Source organism: Aspergillus stella-maris (genome assembly GCF_047715825.1).
Source record: "Aspergillus stella-maris strain CBS 113639 unplaced genomic scaffold BDV14scaffold_20, whole genome shotgun sequence".
In the NCBI taxonomy this organism is placed as follows: Eukaryota; Fungi; Ascomycota; class Eurotiomycetes; order Eurotiales; family Aspergillaceae; genus Aspergillus; species Aspergillus stella-maris.
This window is the reverse complement of record NW_027396814.1, coordinates 192,207-216,216: the sequence shown is the minus strand read 5'-3', so window position 1 is coordinate 216,216 and position 24,010 is coordinate 192,207. Positions and strand designations below refer to the sequence as shown.

Sequence of the window (24,010 nt, the reverse complement as noted above, 5' to 3'; positions counted from 1 at the left end):
TTGATTTGTGTTTAGGTGGCCTGGTCATGTGAATAATAATTGACAATTTTCGCTGGAAGGTACAAATGCCGTCTATAACTCTATAAATACACTGGTGGATATCGCATTGTTTGCGATACTGTAAGATACGTAGGCAGCGTGTTGAGATCTTTTGTCAAATCATACTGCTCTGACTGAAAATCAACCCAATTACCAAGCGGCCTTTACCGAGTACAGACGACAGTTCAATGCTGTTGTCTCAAGAAGTTGTACTCTCACTACCAGCTGATATCACGCTCCCAGATAGGACCTATCCAAAACGCTCCAGTCAGGCTGCTGATTTCTGGCAAGCGTGTTTAGAGTAGAGCCCTGCAGCGCTCTAAGGGCCGCTTTCTCCAGGTAGCAAGACTACCTCAGGTTTAACAAACAGCAATGATAAACAACAAACCGTGGTCTATATTTCACATCTTACCCTTGGAGTGAATGAAACTTAGACCAGAGAGAAGCTGGAGGGCCCATTGGAAAATTAGAGGGCGGTAGGCGGGTTTCAGGCAGAGTCGGTCATCGCCATTGTCTCTAGGGGCATGCATGGAAGCGAGATTCTCCTCGAGAAACCCTGTCAGCGTCGCTGCTGGCTTCTCCAGCATCGGTAGCGCAGTCCATGGATCCCGGCCACGGAATTGAACGAGCCTTGGATGGTTGCCAATAATTTCATACACGCGGGTCGTTTTCCAGACACGGTCCTCGACGATCCCCGCGTCGCCGTAGGATATGTGGTCCTCGTCTGTATAATCCTTCAAGAGGGGGGGGGGGGGGTCGGAATCTGGGTCCAGCACCTCACTAAACCCTTTGGTTATAAGGGCTACCGTGTTCTCGTCGACTTGCTCTACCCGGATGCGAGAACCCTCAATTTCGGGGAAACGCCGGGCATCAGGGTTTCTTGCTCGGAATTGCCGAATTTGTCAAAGAGATCGGCGGGACGAGAGCCTGGGGCTGGGCTTAGCGATAGTGTATAGACGGTTCGTGCCATGTTGCCGGTGGATGAACAGAAGGCAGAGCAGGCGACGAGGGAGAAAAGTAGGTAAAGTTAAAGTTCAAGGAGGTGTTTAGTCACGGAACAGTAGTCTTTCAGGAAACAGGCGAGGTTTGATCTTGCCATACTGCAACAAACAAGGTACTATATATACATAAGCCAACTAGCAAGTCAAACAGGGATGTCTACAGCACCATCTCTACACAAGTAGGTAATACCGTTAGAGTGAATACCAACATTCTACCAGTTGCCTGGAACTGACATATTACAAGGTCTGTTACTTACCTTACATGTTAACTACTCTGTTCTTAAACAGGTAAAGCCAGGTGAAGCAGCACCGATTTGTCCTTACCGAATACAGTCTCACCATGTTGGGTAGGCCTATGTTCCGGTTGCCAAATCACCATGCCACATTATGTAGAACTCTAATCTAGCTGCCTGTTACCCGATCTAACTGCTTCCTGTTCATGATTAAACTTTGAAGTAAGTTAGTCGCAAACTGGTGGTACATATTAACCTTCATTAACCCTCTCTTACAACATGCACAGAGCATTTTAGCCTTCTACTCTAGCAATCGGAATCTTTGACACTATACTGTCCCGGAATCTCATCCCTGACAAATGGGAACTTAGAAGGCCGAAACTCGTGACATCACCATCTGCATTATATGACAGTTTGATTCAAGTTCTTTGTCCCCCATCTCTTCTGCCCACGAAAACCCTCGCAATCGAAGATCGGGCAAACACCGGATCAATCTGAAAAGACATGGACGGCCACGATAGCCCTGAACTGGTTCCTAAAGGCCGTAGTAACGGCCCTCCATCATCCAAGCCTCGCGATACAGTTGAGCTACAAGTCGGCGAGCGGTGTTTCACTACCACTCGAGAAACCCTGATTAGCGAGAGTACATATTTCGAAGCACTGTTGTCGGACCGCTGGGATGCGGCTCGTCCCGATGGGTCTTACTTTATCGATGCAGATCCCACTCTTTTCGAACATATATTGCGATACCTTCGACGCCCTAGTGCACCTCCAATCTTCTATGATATTGTCAAAGGTCATGACTTTCCCTTGTACAATGCTCTACTAGAAGAGGCGAAGTACTTTGGGGTTGATTCGCTCATGGAGTACCTCTCCAACCAACAGTATATTTACCGTGTTAAGATCAATCTCACAATTGATCACGACTACAAGCCATACACTCCACTATTTGGGTTTTCATCTACTGCGGACCCGCGTTCCGAAACCCACATGACATACCACCCTCTTTGGGAGAAGACAAAGGTCTATATGTGTCCCCGGGGTATCGACAGACACAGGGGCCATCCCCTAGAGTGTGGCAGGCGATGTGCTTCGGCGAGGGGTAGCGATGGGTATCAGTACGAAGACGAATACAGGTTGAAAGTCGTGGCGTTCAAGACAAAGGTCTCCATTAATGTACCGTGACAGTATGTTTGTACCCTGTCTGCCTTTTGGTTTTGCGAGTCCGTTAGGCCGTGGGCGGGGCGGTTGTTATGCAGCTAACACACGTGGCTTGGTCTTCAACGAGGCTTTGAATGAGGATCCCTTCGGGGGGAGTAGTGCAATTCTTTAAACCCCCTTAAGACCGAAATAGAACGATAACTACACTCACGATGGTCTAAAATAAAAGGATATCTTCATTGATGCTTCCATTATGGAACTCAGATATACAAACCTGCAGGAATAAAGAGCCAGGCTTGGCTGTAAGATTATTCTTTGGCAGACCCCACAGGTATAAACATACTTGGAGACATTAGTTTTCATGTTCAGTCAGTAGAATTTGTGTTTTAGCAGCTTGTAGGTCTTCCCCTCCCTAAAATGCCCTACTATAGGGTCATCATGGTGTTTACGCATGAGCTTGGTGCGTAGGGTAATAGCAGGTGGAACATAGATGGCTTCCTTATATAGCAGGAGACTATTCTTATCTTGCCAGCCCTTCGGGCAAATAGCTTGGTCCTTTTCCCCTTTTCCCTCTAGTCCTTTCAAGCCCTAATGGATTAATTTAGCTTGGGCGTCCCCATTTTAAGCATTAATCAGGCAAGTGTGGAGGGTAGGAGAGACAGGTTCTTTAATTAATTCTTCTTCTATTGCTTCCATAGCTTTGGATTGGAGGGTTAAAAGTTTTTAGCTTTCTAGCCCTTTTCTAGATAGCAACCTGGTGGCAACCTGGTAACACTCTTCCTTGGTTGCTTCTTTATGGCATGCCAAGCCTGACATGTTTGGTGGTAAATTGTTACTAACTCCTGGCCTCGCGCCTTGGAGTTTCTGCTGTAGTATTGGGAAAAGCCCAACTACATGTTCCTAGTCTCCTGGGATATAATTACTTTGTCAAGACAGGGCATTGGCAGGGTTGCTTCTCCCTGGCTTATATTTAATTTAAAGATTGTCTGCAGCCAGCAGCTCTGCCCACCAGGCTTGTTGTTGGTTTAAGACCTTGGTCTTAAAGAAATATTAGAGGTTGTTATGGTCTGTTTGGACCTGGATTATATATAAAGAGCCTTCTAGATAGTAATACCACTCCTTAAAGCACTCCACAATAGCTAGCAGCTCTTGGTCATGGACTTTGTAGTAGAGTTTGGCTTCATGTAGCTGCCAAGAGTAGAAAGCAATAGGTCTCTAGCTCTCTTTTTCTGGCTTGTTGGGGTATTTATGGTATTGCTGCATAAGAATACCAGTAAGGGCAAAGCCAGAGGCATCCGTACCAGCAGACAAGGCTGGCTGGGGTTGTAGAGGGTAAGGACTGGAGGTCCTCTAAAGCAATCCTTTATCTCCTGGAATGCTTCCTCGGCCTCTGCATTTATTTCAAAGTTTGAACGGCGTTTTTCGGAATGATTAGTATCCTTACTCCACAAGTCAGGTTTATAATATACTCGCCATTCTTTGGAGGTCCATTGAGCTGATAGTTGACGTTCGAGGAGGGATTGTCCATGTTCATGTTCTTTGCATCACACTGTCGCCTTCGCGGCCGTGGCATATCCGTGCTGGCTGGGAATAAGTAATCCCTTCTATCACTTCCGAATGTAGCCATTCAGGCTCAGCTGGTGGCAAGACGAGAAAGGGGGGAAGCAGCCTCGATGGATCTCCCTTGTAATCCGAAAGCGATCCGTGTTCACTGAGAGGCGAATTCGCCATGCAAGTATATACAAGTCATATGTATATGTCTATCTACCTATATTCAGCCCTTACCACGCCAACGGAATCCAGTACTTGTGCCAATGCTCCTCCGTATCCGCCTCCTTAAACTTCTGAATACCCCCCACAACCCCCTGTCCATCCACCTCCCAATCGCCCTTCTCCACCCGATCCGCCCAGTTATTCAACACCCGGTCAATCTGCACTGAATGTCCATTCGTAATTCCATTTGTCGTCCCGCTCTGGTATAAGTCACAGTTTACATCACAGGGCCTTGGGTCCTCCTCTAAATAGTCAGTGTTGCTTACTCCAAACGGCTCGCCGGTCGAGTGGCGCGCCCACCCGGCATGCCCAATCCCGAAGGGTAGGATGAGTTGACATCCGTTGCTCCAGAATCGTGGCCATCTCTCCACGACGCGGGGGAGGTATAGTCCGGCGGTAAGTTTAGTGAGGCCGTGGTAGCGACGACTCACTGCGTGCTGCTGTTGCGGCCCTGCGTGGTCGATCTCGAAGATTCGGAGAGGGCAGTGGCCGGGGTGCTCGCCGAGGTGCTTATGCGGGGATGTGGCAAAGTCCGTGATGGGCTGGTTTTTGAATTCGGAGACGGTGGGGAAGCGGATTCCCGGTGCGATGTAGCGGAAGCGGACGGCGCAAGTGGAGATGGACTTTAGGAATGCGTGCGCGAATGAGGAGGAGGGGAGGATGTCCTGGTTTTCGAATGTTGAGGGATCGTGCCAAGGCAAGTTCATGGGGGTAGAGGGAGTATCTGCATGCGGGATTCGACGGTCGATGGCATCGAGAAGACGGTTGAACGCCGTGGTTGCCCTTTCTATGTCTGTTTTTGTGTACTGGTGAATGATCCAGGGTTCCATTCTGCCATGCAGAAAGTCCATCTTCAACAGCTTTGCCTGATCTTTGGAAACCGCCTGAACCTTTCCTTCGTCAATCATTTGAAGATATGAATCGAGAATAACCTCTAGAGGCATCCAAGCCCATTCCTTCGTGACAATGAAGAAGGTGTCGTTGATATCCTCAATAAAACTCGCTTTAAGAGTCCTCTGGTCAAACCTAATAAACTAGTCAGCTTGTCTGGTCTCCACGTGCTGGAGGGAAAATAACATACAGAATCCCCTCATCATCTGCAACTCGGTAGTGACTCGATTCATAGAGTTTGACAAACCGCCCAGGCTCATCGTCATCAAAAGTGGCAAAGCGGCTCTCAGACTGCCGCATCTCATGCGGATAGTTAGTCCCACCAAGATAGGCAAAAAGCCAAGTCATCGGAGGAAGCACCTCCTCATCCCACGCTCGTTTCAAGAACTCGGTTAGGGATGGATGGAGAATAGCAGTGGCTTCTTCGGAGGGCGCCCTGGCCTCCCACCAAGTTCGGGGATAAGGGGGCAGTTCGCCACCCCGGCCTTGGAGAGCCTTTTTGACAAGCTCATTGTGAAGAGCTGCACAGCGCTCGTAGTCCATGTTTCCCGGGCCGAGGTCGCGGACTGGACTGGATTCGGTGATGCGGGGCCATCCAGACGAGGGCAAGCCATGCTCGGATGAGGCCATCGAGATGAAGCGGGTAGGTGGCTCAAATGGGGTGATATGAAAGAAAAAGTAGGGGGGATGGTGATGAAATGCAGGAATCTCCAGAGCGCTACGTGGAGACATCTCCTGGAATCTGATACGAAAGTATGAGACCACGTGATCTCTAGCTGCCAAGCTACTCCAACCCCTGAGGATTCGACCCCTCAATAGAGTTAGAAAGGATAACATCGTCAAGAAGAGTCTATCGAAGCAATAGAATTGAGCCCTATTGTTAAAGGCATCCGCTCCTTAGTAGGCTACGTGCGTGTAGCCGATACAGACGTCATTCTGCCCCTCTCCTCCCCCTGGGCCTGTTGTATTCGTAACAGAATCACGTGGCGGGCTTAGTAGCACGAGTCATGGATGGTGATGCTTGGTTGTTACCATCATGTTTCCACTCTTGATCAGTCTCTTGTCTCTTGTCCGCTACTAATTAGGCCAATGATCGAATGATCACCTGTCAGGTCTGCTTAGACTGCACTGACGCTAGCATCATGGATCTGACATTCATATGGGTGGCATATCATCGTCTCCTGCGATATTGTGCCTCTACGGAAACTCTTATGACATCCAATACATTTTCCAGTGTGTCATTTGTGCGTGCTGAACCCTTCGGGGACTCAAGATTTACAAGCGCCAGAGTAACAGTTACCAGCACCACAGTAGTCGTCGGAGCTCCCACAGTATCCATTCACCGAGCAGCAGTCTCCAAACTGCGTGCCAGTGCAGGTCTTATTCCCCGCAAAGCTAGGGCCGCACTCTCCATTAATGCTCGGACCACCGATGTCCGGGTCACACTCCCCGGAGTAGCATAGTCCCGCTCCGCAAAAGTCCTTGCCGTCGCCGCAGTAGCCGTAGATTGAGCAACAACTACGGCATTGGGTGAGATATTAGCAATCCCTTCTTGACATAAACAGGACAGCACGGGGAACGAGAATCGAATCCAACGGGCATAATGGGGGCGGATCAAAGAGGAGTGCTCACGGGCCAAACTTTGGATTGCTGCATGTTGTATAACCCCAATCTGGGCCGCAGGTACCGTTGGTTGTGGCACCGTTGTTGGGTTGGCATGCACCGGAGACACAATTTCCAGGGCTGCAGTAGTTGAGGCCGGTTCCGCAGTATCCAATGGTGGAGCAGCAGCTGCAAGGTGGCATTGATTAGTGGTGAAATCTCCCCATTAGGCTCACGTAATTAGACAGTGGTGTAACCATGGCCATTACCGACCGGTTGAAGCTATTCCTGATTCCGCCTCCGGGCCCGGCTTGCAGCCCTACCCCAGAGGCTCAGGCAACACGTGTGGTTGCCTGTTGCCTTAGGCGCCCGCCGTGGCCACCTCAGGCATTGCCGTTCTGCAGGAACAACAAGGTAATTACTAATGGCAGAGCATTAGCATTCTGATTGCAGTACATAAGTCAATATGCTTAGGAGAAAAGAAATTATGCCTAGCTATTGGGGTAGTAAGATTATTAGTCCACATATTAGCCCAGCAAGTGACCAGAAACAAAGTACAGGCGCACGATGTATGCAATATGGCATCCGATTTCATGTTCCATAAACCTACGCCATTGCTCCAAGATCAATGTCCTTTGCCATAATCAGGGAAGAACACGTTCCGCCTCACGGTTGTATGCTTCAAGCCGTATGGTTTTTTCGGCAAGCAGCTCCATGGTCGTATCCATCTTAGCCTCGAATATCTCCATCATCACACTGAGACCCTTTACTTTGCCCTGCAGCCCACCGTGCTCGTATCTGATGGGTTGCCCAGTGGACTTTCTTATCCCATCGGAGGACTGATGCGTTAAGACCGGATGGGCCGAACAATCAGTTGCTTCCGAGCTGGGTTCAATGTGTCCGGGGGTATTTTCTGTGCAGGGATTCGTAGTCTGTGGCACAATGGAGGTTGGTTGCGATACAGGATGAGGTACGGGGACGGTGGAATTCGTAGTTGGGCTGCGGCGCGATGAAAGCAGTGGGTGTTCATCTGCCTCCAGTGACTTTGCGAATTCGTGGGGACGTTTGGGAATCTTTGAATTCTGTCCTGCTTTTCCGGTAGATGCCGAGTCTGCTAGGACCGGGATCTTAGTTTGATTGGTTGTAGGGGCTAAGGTGTAAGGGGGGATGACAGGTTTCTTCAAAGGTGCCTTAGAATTAGTAGATTCCTTTGATTGCTCGAGTACTGGTCTTGAGGCGTTTGGATCGCGGCGTTTTGATTGTGTTCCTTGAAGCTTTCCAGGAGTAAGCAAGGCTTTGAAGTTGGAACCGGCCATGGTATATCACCTACCGGGTCTACCTGGCCATTGTAATGACAGTCTCCAGCGTCACCATGACTAGTGTTGCTATCGTGGGACATTTCCCTACGGCGCTTTAGGCTGTTGGTATCGCCAGTTTCTGTCGCTGGGTTGGCCCCGGGACTAGGCATAGGGGGTATGATCGAAACCTCAGAAGAGGGTCCTGGGAGTGGTCTTTGATTCATAGTCTGTTCTGCGCGTGAGACTCTGTAGGATGCATGAAGTAGGAACGAACCGACCTTGTGATATTCTTTTTGAAGTGAGACCGACGTCCTGTCTGGAAAGAGATCCAACTTGACCATGTTAGCCTGACAGCACACCAGAGGAAGGAACGTAAAAAGAAAGTAAACGGCTCACAAACCTGATGGAACTGATGCCAGGTGAGGTGGCTATGGAGACCTCGTTCGACTCGAAGCCTTTCACTCTCTTCCTCGGACCAGCGTTCCCGGGTTATGCGGCGTGTGCGATTCCTGTCGGCTGCTGGGAGTGAGGATTTGGGTAAGGTCATCAGTCAATCTCCTGGTGGATGTTGGAAAGCAGATTCGGGGCAGGTTGAAGGAACTGGAACAAAAATTTTATACCACTCAGGGCTGCGAGAAGGCACGTGACCGTTAGCGCCTTAAGGACGTCGACGCTTCGCGCTGTTTTCCGTCGTCTGGCCAGAACAGGAAAAACAAAAACAGCACGTTATCTCATCTTGCAGGATTCAATGAGTCAGACCGAGTCTGCATGGTGGAATGGTCCAGATTGACGCTACCCTGGTCGTGGTGAAACGGGGAAGAGTGATAGAAAGGGTCGAGGGAAATGAGCGTTTACTGTGCAAGCAGTGTGCAAGGAAGCCATTGGCCAGTACTTCACCGAGTTTTTGATAGGTCGCTCCGACAGGGCTTGAGTCTAGGGACTTCTGATATCTGAATTTGCAGTCCGTCGTAAGACGCTCAGACGGTTGCGGCACAGCTGACCTGCATCCTAGGTGGGCGTGACCAAGCCACGGCCGAAACGAATAGAAAGGTTTAGCAACTCACGGTAGCTGGGAATTTTCTGACCTTCTAAGAGGACTGTTGCTCTGAAAAGCACGAGTCCGCTTGCCGATGGAGCTGGAAGCAGATGCAAGCTCGCAGACCCTGTGACTCTACAGGATCATTCCCAGACACGGTTTATGAGTGCACTTGTCGGGGGAGCTGGAAGCACGGGACACAAGGTCGCAAACCCTGCAACGCTATAAGGTCATTCTCAGACACAGCTCAAGAAGTACTTTTGTATACCACGGTCCTTCCACTGTCATGATCGGGGCCCGGCAGGATTACAAACCCTGCCGTGCTCAAGAAATTGCAATCCCCGGCCGTGGCCGTCTTCTTTCATTTCCCACCTGCTTACAAACACTCACAAGAGCATGACATTGACGAGATTCGGAGGGTAGAACATGTCTCTTCTGTTACGTTCATCATGCGAATACAAGGTTCCAAGAGAAAAACGTTGTAGACACGTGCTTGATCAGCCTGAGCCTCTACGGGGAACCGGAGAGGGCTCAAACAGGCCCATCTGGGTCGAGGGTCTCGACCTATCAAATAGCCCTGCCGTGGAGCTCAAATTAGAACTTCCAGCCAGTGGCCTGGATGTGGCTAAACCGTTGGATAGGCAACTGCTAGTTGATATATCAAGGCTACAACCATACCAATCTGGAATGGTCCCTGCCAAGAAGGCACATTTTATTTAGTTATGAAGTCCAAATGCTGTACACACAGCCCTCTAACACTAGCGTTATTGCTGTTACGCGGCTTAGGAGCTAACCTAGTCAACATCCATGCGACACCCTGCTAGGTGGCCTATTCTGTCTGCAAACTCGAGATAAGCGGAATTGGGCTGGAAATTATGATAGGCCTGTATCACCACGAGCTAATCAAGTCGAGGCATTCGCTCAGCCTCACGGGAAGTTGCCATATTCTGGTTGCTTCTGTCTGAAAGCATTCGTACTTTTCTAAAGGAACTACGAGTACAGTCTTGGCAATTTACTGGGTATCCTAATGTCCCCCGTTTGCTACCTTGAACTTTCAAAATCAGTTTCACTCTCAAAGTCTAAATTTCTGTCCATCCCACTCCCACCACTAGGAATACTCTCTTTCACCATTATGAATCACGCATCGACAGACACCTCAGCTCGCACCCTCCACGGTCGGCGCCGCGGACGCCCGCGAACTTTCCATCCGGGCGGCATCCTCCCCGGCGATACTGTGGTCCGCTGGTCCTCTGACGATCGGTATCGACTATGGACTTTGAAGAACCAGCCCGAACATAAAAACATGAGCTTCGAGGAGTTTCAGAAGGTATTTCGTTGTCGGTAATGAGAACGTGAATTGAAATTGTTCGCTGACCAGTCGGAAACAGCTTGGATATTTCCCTGGACGAACTTGGGCTGCGCTCTCCATGGCTTATAGTGTATGTTCGCCATATTCCGTCTTGTCAAGATGTCTTGAGCTAACCAACACAGCGCGTTCAAAGACGGCTGGAGAGGGGGCAGAGCATTGGTGTCGGCCTGAACTCGCTCAAGCGGCCCCGGCCGGTGCTGCAGCAGTCATCTGATACACAACCGACCAAGAGAGTTAAGCATGAGAACATTGAGGAGGACAATGCTGAGAGCAAGAAAGACAGCATCTATGACAGCAGCCAGGATGGGGAAGAGGAAGAGACAGATGACGAAGAAGAAGAGACAGATGACGAGGAAGAAGAAGAGACAGATGACGAGGAAGAGGAAGAGATAGATGGTGAGGTCGCCTTACCTGCCACCGACGATAGCATGGCCAGTGCTCGAAGTCCTCTCCCCAACGGTCCACCAGCACCTGTAAGTCTACCTTGACATTAGAGTAAAGGTTACCCTGACTCTAAACCCAGTGTCCAAGGACCTTCACACCTCACTACTACGCAAATTACGGTCTGACACTGAGCAGTTGAGAGATCCTATCACCAACCCTGAGGTCTCAAATCAGCCAATGCTGCCGCCACCAACACCAGTGCGGCAAACGTCTACCACTCCATCGCACAATGAGCCCGCCCAGTCGACGTCCACATCAAGACAGCCTTCCATCCCTGGTACACCGACGAACGTAGCTTTACCAGATCAGTTCTTCACCCATGCTGTCCAGAACCTGATTCAATGCGCGCACTCCCTTGCCCAGCACAAGACATATTTGACCGAGATGAGGAGCCAGCATTCCACCACAAACACAACCCTCACACGAGACCTCATGAATCTGGGTAATGATCTCAGTGCCGTGACGAGGGAGCTCAAGCTCATCAGGGACGAGTATATGGCTACAGATACGCTTCTCACACAAGACCTTGCAAGTCTGCGGGACGATCTCAGTGCCCTGAAAAAGGAGTTGGCATGTACCAAGGAGAGGCTCAGTATCACAGAAAGGGAGCTGAATAATGTCAAAGACGAACTCAAGGAAATCAAGGAATGTGATAACACAAAGCGCCTACAAGAACTGGAAGATAAAGTGAGCGGCATGCAATCCTCAGCCCCAGATGAATCTGCAGAGGTGGAAACCATCAAGGCCCAAATGACCGAGTTCCAGAAACAGTTCAACCTTCTTGACCGGTTGAGAAATCTCTTTGACGAAGTGAAGAGTTCTGGATCTACTTGATGTAGGGGTAGCATTTTTAATAGACCGTCCGTCCGATATCCTGTCCTTTATGTTTTAGGACAGTCCATTATATCGAATTTTGCCACTAGACCAAAAAGGGTCAACCCTTATTAGTAAGGGCTTCTATTCTGGTTGTCACATTATTTTAGTGGACGTCCGTAATAATCTAGGGGTATACCCCACCTATCACGACTGCCTGCAAGTCATGATCCCGAGCGTGACAAAGAGGTCACGTGGATTTCAAGTACCTGGGTAGACCTTATTCCGGGCATCGTGCCTGGGATGAAGATCGCGAGATACTGCCTGTTCCGACCGCCTACCAATCTCGATTAGCCTCGCTCCGCGAGGGTCCATCCGCGTGTTTGTTTACGATCCTCTTTGAATGCCTTCATGCTTTGAATTCCGTACATAGAGTACCAGATAGATCAATTCAAGTCTTCTGATAGGCTCACCGTCTTATCTGGTACTCTATGTACGGATTTCAAAGCATGAAGACATTCGGAGGCGATCGTAAACAAACATGTAGAAGAACCCCGGATAAGCAGGCGGTCGGTGTGGTGGCAGAATATTTTCGACCGTATCGCTTTTGCTTACTAATCCCCTCACAATCGTCGGCGCTGTTATGTCTGTCGCTCGCTGAGCTCGGGATCACGACCTGTAAGCGGTCGTGATAGCTATAACATATATCATTATCGTTGCTCTAACCTGTATATGTCCCCAGAATCTTTGCAGACATTCATTCCATACCGCAACAGTTACTCAACCTACACTGAGCTGGATTTGAAACACAGTGGTTACACAAGGCAGTAAATCGGGTATGGCGGACCGGCGCGCCGTCGCGGGACCGCTAATCCATAAACGGCATCTCATGCGACGATCAAGTTGTTCCCAAGGGGCACCGGCGCCCTAAACTCAATAAGGAACTAGCTTACTTCCTGGGCAGCTGAAACTGTTGAGTAGCTGAGGTCTCATTGACATTGTTGTATGCTATATTGAAGACAGCCTTGGGTTTATAGTACAGTATAATCAGTTTAGAGACAAGCCTGTTACGCCGATTAGGTGCTGGAATTTTCAGCCTCTTCAAGTAGTCGTAGTCCGGTTTCACTGGCGAGGTATATAAAGGTGTCGACCTTTATTGACCGCTAATATTCTGCTTCAACGCCGAACTTACTATTAGTCAGCGCCTGCTTGGTCATTACCTATATCTTTTCTATTTCCTATTCTAGTTAGTTAGCTTACCCCTATTTTGACTGTATTTAGTGCAGTATCGTAGCTAGATTGAATGGAGCAGACCTTCATATTCTTCGGGTGGTGTACCAAATATTACGTACGTGGCGAAGTTCGACAGTTATGGGCCCGGCACGCATCTAGGACTGCTTCTTCTGCTTCTTTCGACTATATTGAAGCTATTTAGACCTACCTTCTCCGAGAAAACTGCATCGCGAACGACGAATCGATCATACCTACCCCTGATACCCCTGAATCGAGAATCGACCCGGAAAACGATACCGAAGCGATCCTCGTACGACGACATGGATACCAGCGTAGCCACGAAGGTCTCAATCATCTTGAAGTCTCGAGATGATTGGCGCGCTTGGTACGATAATATACAAAGCCTAGCAAAGGCACGAGATGTATGGGATTACATTAACCCTGATACCAAGAAGGAGGAGCTACCAAAGCTGCCAAAGGAGCCAGAGATTCCGGATATTGAAAAGCTACCAGAATCGCAATGGAAGATCCATATGCAATTATGGACAGCTCGGACGAATAAATATGAGAAGGTCAAGCGAGGACTTGCGGTGATTAACGAAGCTATTCGTGGATTAATAAGCACGCTGCTTATCCACCATATCTATGGAAAGGAGTCAGTGTACGATATCCTAAAGGCTTTAAAAGTTCAATTCGCGCCTACCAAGCACCAGCAAAGTCGAATGATTCTTGCGAAGTACGAGAAAGCAAGAAAGACCTCTATTAAGGACTCAAACCTAGAGATCTGGCTTGCAACATTTGAAGCAGCCTATCTAGAATGCCTTGCTGCGGATCGACCAGAGGTGAAGGATCAACATGCCGTACGACATTTCCTTGAGGCAGTAAGTCAACACTCGCCTTCATGGGCAGAACGTCGGTTCGACGACCTACAGCGAGATGAAGAGATTGAATTACCTGAGATCCTTGCTCAATTCCGAGGCTATACAGCAGATATTGCTGTTGTACGTCGCTCTAGATCAGATACAGCATTTGCAACACTAAAAGGTCAATCAGACGAAGCATTAGAACCTATACCAAGTTCCTTACCACAGCCAAAATGTCTTTGCGGAGCAATTCACCGATTTCTTGATTGCCCGTACGTTATGACTTCAAAGCAGCCACCTAATTGGACTCCTAAGCCAGAGATAGAAGCAAAATTCATGAAGCTTCAAAAGGGGCCACGAAATGGGGCACAATTTGCGCTGAAGAAGGCGATGGAGAAGAACTTCAAGAAGCCAAACCAGGATAGCCAGCAGGAGCATGCAATGGCATTTATTCCTACCAGTTTCTCAACAGAATCGTCGTATGAACTCCGGAATTGCTTTATCCTTGACTCTGGAGCTTCAGTGCATGTATGCAATGACCAATCTCGATTCCAGAACTTTGAGGAAGAAGATCACCGGACGCTACGCGCAGGAGACACGATTATGAGCATTGAGGGCAGAGGCAACGTACGAGTCACTCCTAATAGCAACAAAGAGATTAGTATCTTGCTTAAAGATGTTGCCTTCGTGCCTGGATTTCATACCAATATTCTCTCTGCTCGGCGAATGAAGAGAGCAGGATACAAGTGGGATTTTGAGAACGACCGGATTTTCAAAGATCAAAGAGAGATCTGCTGTCTACGTACTATTCAAGACCTTTGGGTTGTTGAATATCGACCACCAAACAAGCAAGAAGACGCGTACGCAGTTAGGAAGTCTGAAAAACCATTAAGCCTAGCTGGAGACAAGAGCTTATGGCATCAACGAATGGGACACTTGAATATTGAAGCCATTGAACACCTACCAGAGGCCTCAACAGGGATTAAGTTGCTTGATATAGACCGTACAAGCTCCCAACCATGTGAACCATGCATCTTGTCATCTGCAAATCAGCAGATATCTCGACGATCAGCAGAAAAGGAAACAGAGCCTTTTCGCAGAGTCCATTTTGACCTGATCCAGCTGGTTGAAGCATTTAATGGAGATCGTTGGTGTACTCATTTGTACGATGAGGCAACACACAGCCATTTTATATATACTTCAGCACGGAAGAATGGGATCACAGAGGTGCTTCAAGACTTTACAAACCTAGCCAAGAATCAATATGGCAAACCAGTGAAGATATATCGTTCCGACAACGAGCGTACGCTGGGAGGAGAGTTCAAAGACCTGATCTGGAGGGAAGGAATCCATCATGAGACTCCTCCACGTGGTCATCCAATGCAGAACGGCTCTGCGGAGCGTTCTGGGGGGGTGATTATTAGAAAGGCAAGATCTCTGTTAATCAACGCCCGATTACCACTAGATCTTTGGCCGCTAGCCTTCAAAGCAGCTGCATACGTTCTGAACAGATCACCAACCAGATCTTTAAACTGGAAGACTCCGTACGAAGTACTACACGGAAAGCAACCAAACCTTGCCAATCTCTATACCTTTGGATGCCGCGCGTATATGAGGAACCAGGACCTTAAGAGAACTGAAAAAGTTGCTCCTAGAGCACTTATTGGATACCTTGTGGGGTATAAGGCTTTAAATATCTGGCATATATGGATTCCAAAGCAAAAGAAGGTTGAGGAGGCAAGAGATGTTGTATTCGACGAATCTCGACTGTACGACCCAACAGAACCATTTCTGGAAGATCTAATCAAGGAAACAAGCCCCGCAACGCCGGTAGAGGTGTTAGAGACTCCTAACTTAGAGGATCTTGTGGCAGGAGACTTGGAAATCCCCAATCTTGATGAGGAAGCCGAGAATGTACGAGATACAGAGGCAAGCAGAGCTGGTGGAGCTAGTGAAGCAAGTAAGGCAGTGCATACAAGCAAGATCTCTGCACCTTTGTTTCCAACACCAGACTCAACGCCAGAACCAACGCCAGAATTAGCCACGGAAGCTGGAAACAACGAGCCAGAGCTGTACGATCGACCTAGAGATGATTTACCAAGCCGAATACTCCTTGAATCGCTGGAGAATGACGAGGCTCAGAGCTCGGGGAATGCGCCAACACGAATACGAAGACCTAGGCAAGAGGTTGATCCAAGCTATATCATTGAGGGCAGTCGAACACGCAGAAGGAAGAGAGACGACCAATATGAGACCTACGCTGCGTACGAAGATCAAGCAAATAGCCTACTAAGCGCCTTCGCGATAGGTTTAACCAGTCAAACACCACTAAAGCAGCTTCACCGTGATGATCTCCCACTGCCACCACAATCCTGGAATGAAATGCTTAAGCACCCGCTTCGAAATGAGTTTATGAACGCCTGTACGATTGAATATCAAGCGATATTAAAGAAAGGCACAGTTAGAGTGGTGGAACAACAAGAGGCAGGCCGGGATCATGTGATACCATTACTATGGGTCTTCACATACAAGTTTGACCAAGATGGAAACTTTCTAAAGGCCAAAGCACGTATATGCGTACGAGGAGATCTTCAAGCAGAATCTGCAGAAGAAAAGCGAGCTGCTACACTTGCTGCACGCACTTTCCGGATGGTTATGGCTCTGGTTGCAGCATTTGACCTGGATACAACACAGTATGATGCTACAAACGCCTTCTTGAATGCATTCCTTGATGAGGACGTGTACGTGAGCCTACCTAACGGTTTTAAATCGAAAGGCAAGCTCTGGAAGGTCATTCGAGCGTTGTACGGTCTCCGAAGATCCCCTCGACTATGGCAGAAAGATCTATCTGCAACACTTCATGAGTTTGGTCTACAGGCAGTGACTGAGGACCAGTGCCTATTTACCAACCATTACCTAATGGTTATATTCTATGTGGACGATATCATTGTGGTCAATAAGAAGGATCCAAAGGCACGCATGGAAGCCCAGCGCTTTAAGCAAGCCCTTGAGGGACGATACGAGCTTCGCCATCTGGGAGAGGTAAGCTGGTTCCTCGGGATACGGGTTATTCGAGATAGGACCGCGCGGAAGCTCTGGTTATGCCAGGATTCGTATATTGACAGGATGGCCAATCGATACCATCTAAACGACCGAATCCGGAGCCCGAAGACACCCATGGCTTGCAGCGAGCTTGTTCCTAGAGAGGATCAAGCAACGCCAGCTCAGATACATCACTACCAGCAGAAAGTTGGATCAATTCTATATGCAACTGTCATTTCAAGACCAGATGTTGCTCGTACGGCAAACAAACTAGCTGAATTCCTCATGAATCCATCTGAGAAGCATCTTGAGGCAGCAGATCGAGCAATTGCGTACTTGTACGACACGCGATTTCTAGCCATTGAGTATTCTGGCTTGACCAATCAGAACAAGACCTTTATGTGTGCTAGTGACGCCTCATTCGCAGACCACAAAGATCGAAAGAGTACGGAAGGTTACCTCTGCAAGCTGTACGGAGGACCAGTTGATTGGCGAGCAAGCAAGCAACGTACGGTTACTACTTCTACTACCGAAGCAGAACTACTGGCTATATCCGAAGCCGCGAAATCGACATTCTGGTGGAAACGCTTGTTTGAAGCTATCGAGTTTAACCCAGAGCATCGGATATCAATCTTGTGTGACAACCAGCAGACGATCAACCTGCTTACCAAAGAGGATCCTCTGATCCGTACAAAGCTTCGACACGTTGATATACATGGCCAATGGCTTCGTCAAGAAGTTCAAGCAAAGCATGTCGATATTCAATGGGTTCCAAGCGCAGAAATGCCTGCGGATGGCCTTACAAAGGTCCTACCAGACCAAAAACACCAAGACTTCACAAAGATGCTTGGTTTAGTTGATGTGAGAAGCCTCATTATGGACTAAACAAGCATCCTCGTATACAGTTGATATCTCAACATATTAGAACTGTACATGACCTCGCTAACGCTGGGGGGGTGTGTCGACCTTTATTGACCGCTAATATTCTGCTTCAACGCCGAACTTACTATTAGTCAGCGCCTGCTTGGTCATTACCTATATCTTTTCTATTTCCTATTCTAGTTAGTTAGCTTACCCCTATTTTGACTGTATTTAGTGCAGTATCGTAGCTAGATTGAATGGAGCAGACCTTCATATTCTTCGGGTGGTGTACCAAATATTACGTACGTGGCGAAGTTCGACAAAAGGTTTTTCATCTGAAAATATACCGTAACAATGATTCAATTATATATATCATGAGATTCTCAACAGTGAGCCAAGGACTTTGCATTGTCTGAGTACTTGAGCGGCAGCCTCTTTCACGTTCAACCAAGCATAACTGAAATTCTTAGTACAAATACATCATTGATCAGCATAATTGTTCGAAACACTCACCTTCCCATCCCCAATCCTTCATGACGCTGAGCCAGTGCAGTTCACTCCTGACAGAATGCTGCATATAAGCATTGGGGCCAGCAGCATTACCGAGGTTAGGACCACGTCCACTTTGCGCATATGCAGGGGTTGACACTGGTCGAAGTTCTCCTGCAGACACCGAATACGCATAAGACTCGACCGTCTGTGTATTATACTCGTCGCGTCGTCTCCAGACCTCAATGGTCAGCTCTAGACATCTATCGGCGATTCCAGAACCATTCAGCGTTGAAAGTGAGCGCCATCGTTTCTTCACCCATTCGCGGTCTTCAGCATCCGCAGCCTCACACCCAGCAACCATGAGCGGAAAGATGGGAAAGAAAACGGCCTTCGAGGAGAGAGGAACCGTGGCAATAAATACGAGTATCTTTCGTGCTATATCCGCATGAGAGAAACGACTGGGGAGCTCAGGGACAGCTTGGTAGAGGAGGAGCAATGTAGCCCATTTGTATGCATTTGCTGTTTGATACAGGTCCGAGAAATTGGATGTGATAGTTTCGCGGTGTAATTCTGAACTCAAATTAGAGGATGAATCATCCATCACAAGACTCGGCGTCCAGTTGTCTATGGCGATCAGAAGTTCGACAGCCGTTGAGACCATGGTCGGGCTACTGGTTTTCTGAGGACTCTGACGTACGTGGCCAACAAGATCAGCTACCCGCCCTATTAACGGAAATAAGGTGTTTGCGCAGCCCATTAAGGGATCGATATGAGTTTTGGTATCTGATTCTGAATCTGATGGCAAGGCTGATGTGGTCGAGGTATAGTCCACTATGATATCTTCGGGATGGTCATCAGAAGACGGAGAGGTAATTCTTGTAAGAACGTCCATGTACATCCAAGTATTCATGAGAAATCTCACCCTTGAAGATGTACTTGATCCGGTTGTCTGCGCCGAGGTTGGGGAGTTCCTACATAGTGCCTGGATGAGACCTCGTGCCTTCTTCAAGTGAGCGATGCCGTTGTATGACCGGGGATAGTACCAAGTCTTGGCCATGGCTAGAGCAAGCAGCGTAGTGGCCATGACTTCGAGAGGCATACTGTTAGAGCCATTAGTTGCTTGGCAAATAGAAAGTTTCTGCATGCTTGTCTCGAGGTGTCGAAAGCCCTCAGCACGGAGCCGAGGCATTCCGCTGAAGCAGGTCATGGCTGCGATTGCATGATAGAGGGGGATGTGCTTTTGCGCAAGTGGCCAGACAATTTGTCGCCACGGGTTGTCGGTAGAGTTATCGACAATGCACAGGACCTCACAAATTCGATGGTTAAAAACAGAGGCGATGGTCTCCGGGCTGTCCTCGGATACATTGAGTGGGTGATACCAATTGAGCAGGCCTTGTTTTGGCAGGGTATCAAATGGATATTCCGATGCATCAAGCGTGCCATTGGAGAAACCCTGGTCGGTGTTGGGAGACCGTGGTCGTCTTTGTGGAGGAGAGCCCTCAGCATACGCATCACGCAAGTTGGGGAAACCAGGGACAGGTGGTATGTCGTGCTCTCCACCATCTGGAACTTGTCCGCTATCCAGTGTCAAGTCCCCTGGAAAGGCCATCATTGAAGTCAGGTCAGAGAAGAAAACATCAAAGTCCATGTCCGGTTCAATGCCAGTAGTGTCATGATCATTTCCCAATGCTGGAATGTGAAATGAGGGCGAAACATCATCCCCGTTTTGTTGGCTACCAGAGTTTCGCTCGGAAGTAGGGTCGTCTGGAAGTTCTGATACTGGAGTTTCGTTCGCTGCTTCCATCATCTGGCCGCTCGATGGCGTGTGCAGCTTATGCACAGAAGGTGTGCCATCGGCACTCCTCTTCTTGCCTCTCTTGGTCCCTGCTAGAGGTTACAATCAGCGAACGTTCGCTATCCAGTTCGCTATCTACGGCTGTTGACAAACCTGTCGCTGGCTTTGGTCCCAGGGGATTCTCGAACCCTTCATACCTCCACGTAAGTTCTTTGCTGTAACCGCCACAGGTGATCTTCCTTCGAAGACATTGTGAGCAGTTCGGCTTTGCTTCGTCGCATTTGCGACGCTTGGCTTTGCAAGTCGTACATCCTAAAATGGCTGGTATTAATTTGGGCGCAGTATGGTTATTAGGAGCTCAAAACCTACCGTCACGACTTTTGACTTGCTTTGGTTTGCTCCACTCTGTCATCCCAGGGCTAGGCTGGCCGCGGGTAAGAGACGGTAATAATGGACGCGGAATAGGTGCACTGTTTGACGCGTTCATATTGAGTATAAGTCTTTTGGACTGTCGAGTAGAAGAAGATCGTGGGCGCAAGAGGCAGGGTTTATCTTGATATCAGCTTTACCCCGACTCTTCTTATCTCGGTCCATTAAGTGGGGTCGTTGGGGTTGCCTAGAGATGCACCTATCAGCATCGAACATTGCTAAGCTACCTTCGTTCTACATGGTAGGTTACTGTGCGGCGTGGCAACTAGGGCTACGGTTCAGATTGAGGTCATGATGTTTCCTACGATGCTTCGTACCCAGAAAATATATCTCAATGCAATCTCCACTGATTTTGCAGGCTGAAACATGCAGTTCAGCCAACGCAGTGCCTATGCCACCGCAATTACCTGCCGCGCTGCTTGTCCTTGTTCTTTCCCAGGCTGAGTCGACTCCTGCTCCTTTCTATACTGATCGGAACACATCTCCAACACTCGACCTTGGTAATCTGTAAAACAATGATGGTAGTACACTACAAGTCCAAGGCAGGGTATACCTCTCAGACTCACCCATAAGCAACCCCATTCCCTCACACCAGATTCAAACCCCCAGCTATATATATCCCACATTAAGATCCTCCTGCGCCTTCTCACAAAGCTGAATATCCTCCAGCGCAACATGCGGCGCGAACCAAAAGAACTCTTTCAAGCCAGGCGCCGCCGTAAACACTAAGCGTTGAATTGGAGAACAGGTAGATGAAGACGCCATCTTTCGCACTCTCGGTCTCGGACCCATCGGGGCTGGTGATATGTCTCGAGTAGCTGTGGTGATTGATTACGTTGTATGTTTGCAACGCATACTTCCTTTATAACTCGGGATGTGCGTAGGCCCAGTGTAGACACTCTTGGTATCCGTCGGTCATCGTCTTCCAGTTGTATTCCACTGGTAGCGCAGTGGACGTCGGGTGGGGATGTCGGTGAAGTCGCAAGGTGTGATGAGCTCCGTGAGTCCGGGGAAGAACTTATCGAATAAAGCAGTTTCCTCGGAGAAGGTCACGAACAGGAGGCCGTTGGATGTTAGGTGGGTGCGGACTTCTGAGCCCTAGTCCAGGGACGAGACAGTCAGTGACACGGAAAATAGAGCTTTCGGGACTTATAACAAGGTCGAACATACATCTTTCTTCAGGAAGACATTAGTCGTCTTCTAGTCCGGCGATGATCGACGAATGATATACTCAATTTGCGCCATTTCGTCGTGAGAATCCTCTTGGCCGGCATCTGGCCATTGGTAACCGCACCCAGCAAGGTCCAGCTCTTTTATAGAAGACTTAGAATATGCATGTTACCTAATTCTGAAGACTCGAAACATACCTTCATAAAGATTCCTCGCCTCTTGGGGTCATAAATGGCTTTTTTTCGTGTACCAGGATGCAGGCAGGGTGGTGTCGCAGGGCGTCATGTTGAAATTGTGAGATGATTAGGCAATTAGGTTGTAAGTCCTGTGCATTCCTTTCGCCTCAAGAGTACTCGCCATCTGGAGTGAAGCTTATCGTGAACCCATGGTGGAGCAATTCCGATATGAAAACCGCGCTCTCCTACCCGTGGCGCATTCAATCCGCGTTTCCTCTCTAGGTGTTTTGAGCCGCTATCTTGTCCATTTCCAAGCCCCTTTTGTAGAAATCAACCGCAGTCCCTGACCAATAATAGTGAGTACGTGCTTAGACCCCCGGTGGGCCCAAATACAAGAGTTGGAGTAAGGGCTATGGATTAGGAAAAACGAATCCTCGATTTCAAAGGCCCTGATTGGACAGCTACCATACACCCAAGATTATCTAGATAGAATAGTAGGGAATCGTAACTCAAAGAGGCATTGCGATAGAATCGCGGGTGCAGCGTCTGGAAGGGCGTGTGGTATTGCCTGGTCGAGACCATCAAAAAAGGTGCCACTTCGGCATCGGTTGATGATACCACCTTCTACCCTTAACATTGCGACAAAGAGTAAATAGCAGTGTCACTGCTGGCTTCATGGGGCTATCAGTTTTTTCCCTTGCTGTGCACTTCGCGTAGCTTGCCATTCAAGATGCCAACCTATTTCGATAATCTCCCTGTTCTCTTCTATGCCTTGCTACCCGCCCTTGTGGCGTCTATATCCTTCAATCTTTGGCGTTATACAGCAAACCTGAAAGGTCAGCCATCCGTCAACAAAAATTACTTCGAAGCGCAAGCCACGCAGAAACTCCCACCAGGTTGGTGGACAGACGAAACGCGATTCCAGACGGAGAAGAGATCTATCTTCAGCCAGGCAAGACAGACCCTTTTACCAATACATCGAGACATTCTCACCCTTGTTCTAACACTCGTTTGTCCAGTCCTGGATACGTGTAACCAACCGCGGCCGTTTCACCAAAGCAGGCGACTACTTCTCCACCGAAGTCGCCGGCTTCCGCATCTTCTTAATAGTAGGTAAAGCTGGTGTAGTCCGCGCATTTCATAATGTCTGTTGGCACCGCGCTTACCCGGTAAACAAAAAGGCGGAGGGGTCCTCGACTATTCTTGAATGCGGATATCATGGCTGAAGCTATAATACTATAGGGCGGTTGGCGAAGGCTCCGCATTTTGATAACACTCCCAGTTTTAAGAAGAAGGAGAATGGACTGTTTGGGATTCGAACGAAGGTCGATGAGAAGGGGTTCTTGCATGTTAATTTTGATGGGAGGGATGAGGCGAGAGTTGGCGAGGTGCCTACGGCTGTGAAGATTGGGAGGCCGGTTATGATTTATCAGTTTTCACAGTATTTGTGTAGCTGGGAGGTTAAAGGGAGGTTTAACTGAAGGTTATGGGTGGAAATTCATTCCCCTTACACCGCACCGTCAAGGTAACTAATAAGCATGCAACAGTGGCACACAATGATAACCACGACATCCACAAAAACTCGTTCCTCATCGAGACAGGAATTGTTTCCAGCGAGGCCTCAACGCCCTCGCTAGAGATCAACCACGTGGGTCAGCTACGTTGCAGCCTAACAACATACGTTTACAACAAGCGCAGCTCTCCATTCTGGTTCCTCGTCACCTTCTCGCCTGATTTTGCTTCTAAGACGACATTGCACTGCGAAGCATATTCAGTCAAGAGACAACAAGGCGCGCTCAATGAAGAGATCAAGCAGGCATGTGGCGAGCAACTGCGATTGAAAGTCCAGGAGTTTGAGAGGGTCTATCGAACCGTGACCTGAAGGGGATCGCAGGGTACTGGCCCAACTTGTGAGATAACACTTTCGACTCTCGTTGCGTTGGACACTTGAGATGCTAGTTAACAATTTGTAGTTGGTTAACACCTAAATGTTGAGCAAGTAGATGTGCACCTCGAACTGAAGACAGCGGAGGGGAAAGAGATCAATCCGGCTGCGGTACAGACGCAAGGAAGTGGCTCGTCTGAGGCTGAACGACGTAAGTGTACCGACTGCTACGCCTTGACATAAACTAATCATATATTGACGTATAGGTACGCAATATGCCAGGCCGTAGAATGTGGTGCTGGTGGGAAACTGGATTGGTAAACATCTGATATGGTGGTCGCGGGGCACAACAGACAGGGGTGCCGCATTCCTATCGTTCCAAGTACGATTTGACATTGGAAAAG

At 48.7% G+C, this 24,010-nt stretch overlaps 7 protein-coding genes across 7 annotated transcripts; 3 read left to right on the top strand and 4 right to left on the bottom strand.

The window, feature by feature from the left end:
• Positions 1 to 440: 440 nt before the first annotated feature.
• On the bottom strand, positions 441 to 1,009 carry BDV14DRAFT_199107 (uncharacterized protein; the record flags this gene model as incomplete). Its single annotated transcript, XM_073773161.1, has 2 exons — positions 441 to 819; positions 870 to 1,009. 2 exons carry the CDS (start codon positions 1,007 to 1,009, stop codon positions 441 to 443), a joined length of 519 nt encoding a protein of 172 aa, XP_073629274.1.
• Positions 1,010 to 1,777: 768 nt separating this feature from the next.
• BDV14DRAFT_199106 (BTB/POZ domain-containing protein) lies at positions 1,778 to 2,458 on the top strand (the record flags this gene model as incomplete). The annotated part of the gene is made up of 1 exon (XM_073773160.1): positions 1,778 to 2,458. One exon carries the CDS (start codon positions 1,778 to 1,780, stop codon positions 2,456 to 2,458), a length of 681 nt encoding a protein of 226 aa, XP_073629273.1.
• A 1,343-nt stretch (positions 2,459 to 3,801) lies between these two features.
• BDV14DRAFT_208294 (uncharacterized protein) lies at positions 3,802 to 5,802 on the bottom strand. The gene is made up of 2 exons (XM_073775357.1): positions 5,289 to 5,802; positions 3,802 to 5,233 (listed from the first exon to the last, which is right to left on the bottom strand). The coding sequence occupies exons 1-2, from the start codon at positions 5,726 to 5,728 to the stop codon at positions 4,216 to 4,218; spliced, it is 1,458 nt and encodes a 485-aa protein (XP_073629272.1). The 5' UTR covers positions 5,729 to 5,802; the 3' UTR covers positions 3,802 to 4,215.
• Positions 5,803 to 7,344: 1,542 nt separating this feature from the next.
• BDV14DRAFT_199104 (uncharacterized protein) lies at positions 7,345 to 8,016 on the bottom strand (the record flags this gene model as incomplete). The annotated part of the gene is made up of 1 exon (XM_073773159.1): positions 7,345 to 8,016. One exon carries the CDS (start codon positions 8,014 to 8,016, stop codon positions 7,345 to 7,347), a length of 672 nt encoding a protein of 223 aa, XP_073629271.1.
• Positions 8,017 to 10,166: 2,150 nt separating this feature from the next.
• Positions 10,167 to 11,681, top strand: BDV14DRAFT_199103 (uncharacterized protein; the record flags this gene model as incomplete). Its single annotated transcript, XM_073773158.1, has 4 exons — positions 10,167 to 10,361; positions 10,423 to 10,473; positions 10,526 to 10,876; positions 10,983 to 11,681. 4 exons carry the CDS (start codon positions 10,167 to 10,169, stop codon positions 11,679 to 11,681), a joined length of 1,296 nt encoding a protein of 431 aa, XP_073629270.1.
• A 6,421-nt stretch (positions 11,682 to 18,102) lies between these two features.
• Positions 18,103 to 20,433, bottom strand: BDV14DRAFT_199101 (Zn(II)2Cys6 transcription factor; the record flags this gene model as incomplete). The annotated part of the gene is made up of 4 exons (XM_073773157.1): positions 18,103 to 18,116; positions 18,173 to 20,038; positions 20,100 to 20,258; positions 20,316 to 20,433. The coding sequence occupies 4 exons, from the start codon at positions 20,431 to 20,433 to the stop codon at positions 18,103 to 18,105; spliced, it is 2,157 nt and encodes a 718-aa protein (XP_073629269.1).
• Positions 20,434 to 22,451: 2,018 nt separating this feature from the next.
• On the top strand, positions 22,452 to 23,927 carry BDV14DRAFT_189062 (uncharacterized protein; the record flags this gene model as incomplete). The annotated part of the gene is made up of 6 exons (XM_073771150.1): positions 22,452 to 22,734; positions 22,781 to 22,910; positions 22,950 to 23,181; positions 23,247 to 23,582; positions 23,718 to 23,817; positions 23,896 to 23,927. The coding sequence occupies 6 exons, from the start codon at positions 22,452 to 22,454 to the stop codon at positions 23,925 to 23,927; spliced, it is 1,113 nt and encodes a 370-aa protein (XP_073629268.1).
• Between the last annotated feature and the right edge of the window lie 83 nt (positions 23,928 to 24,010).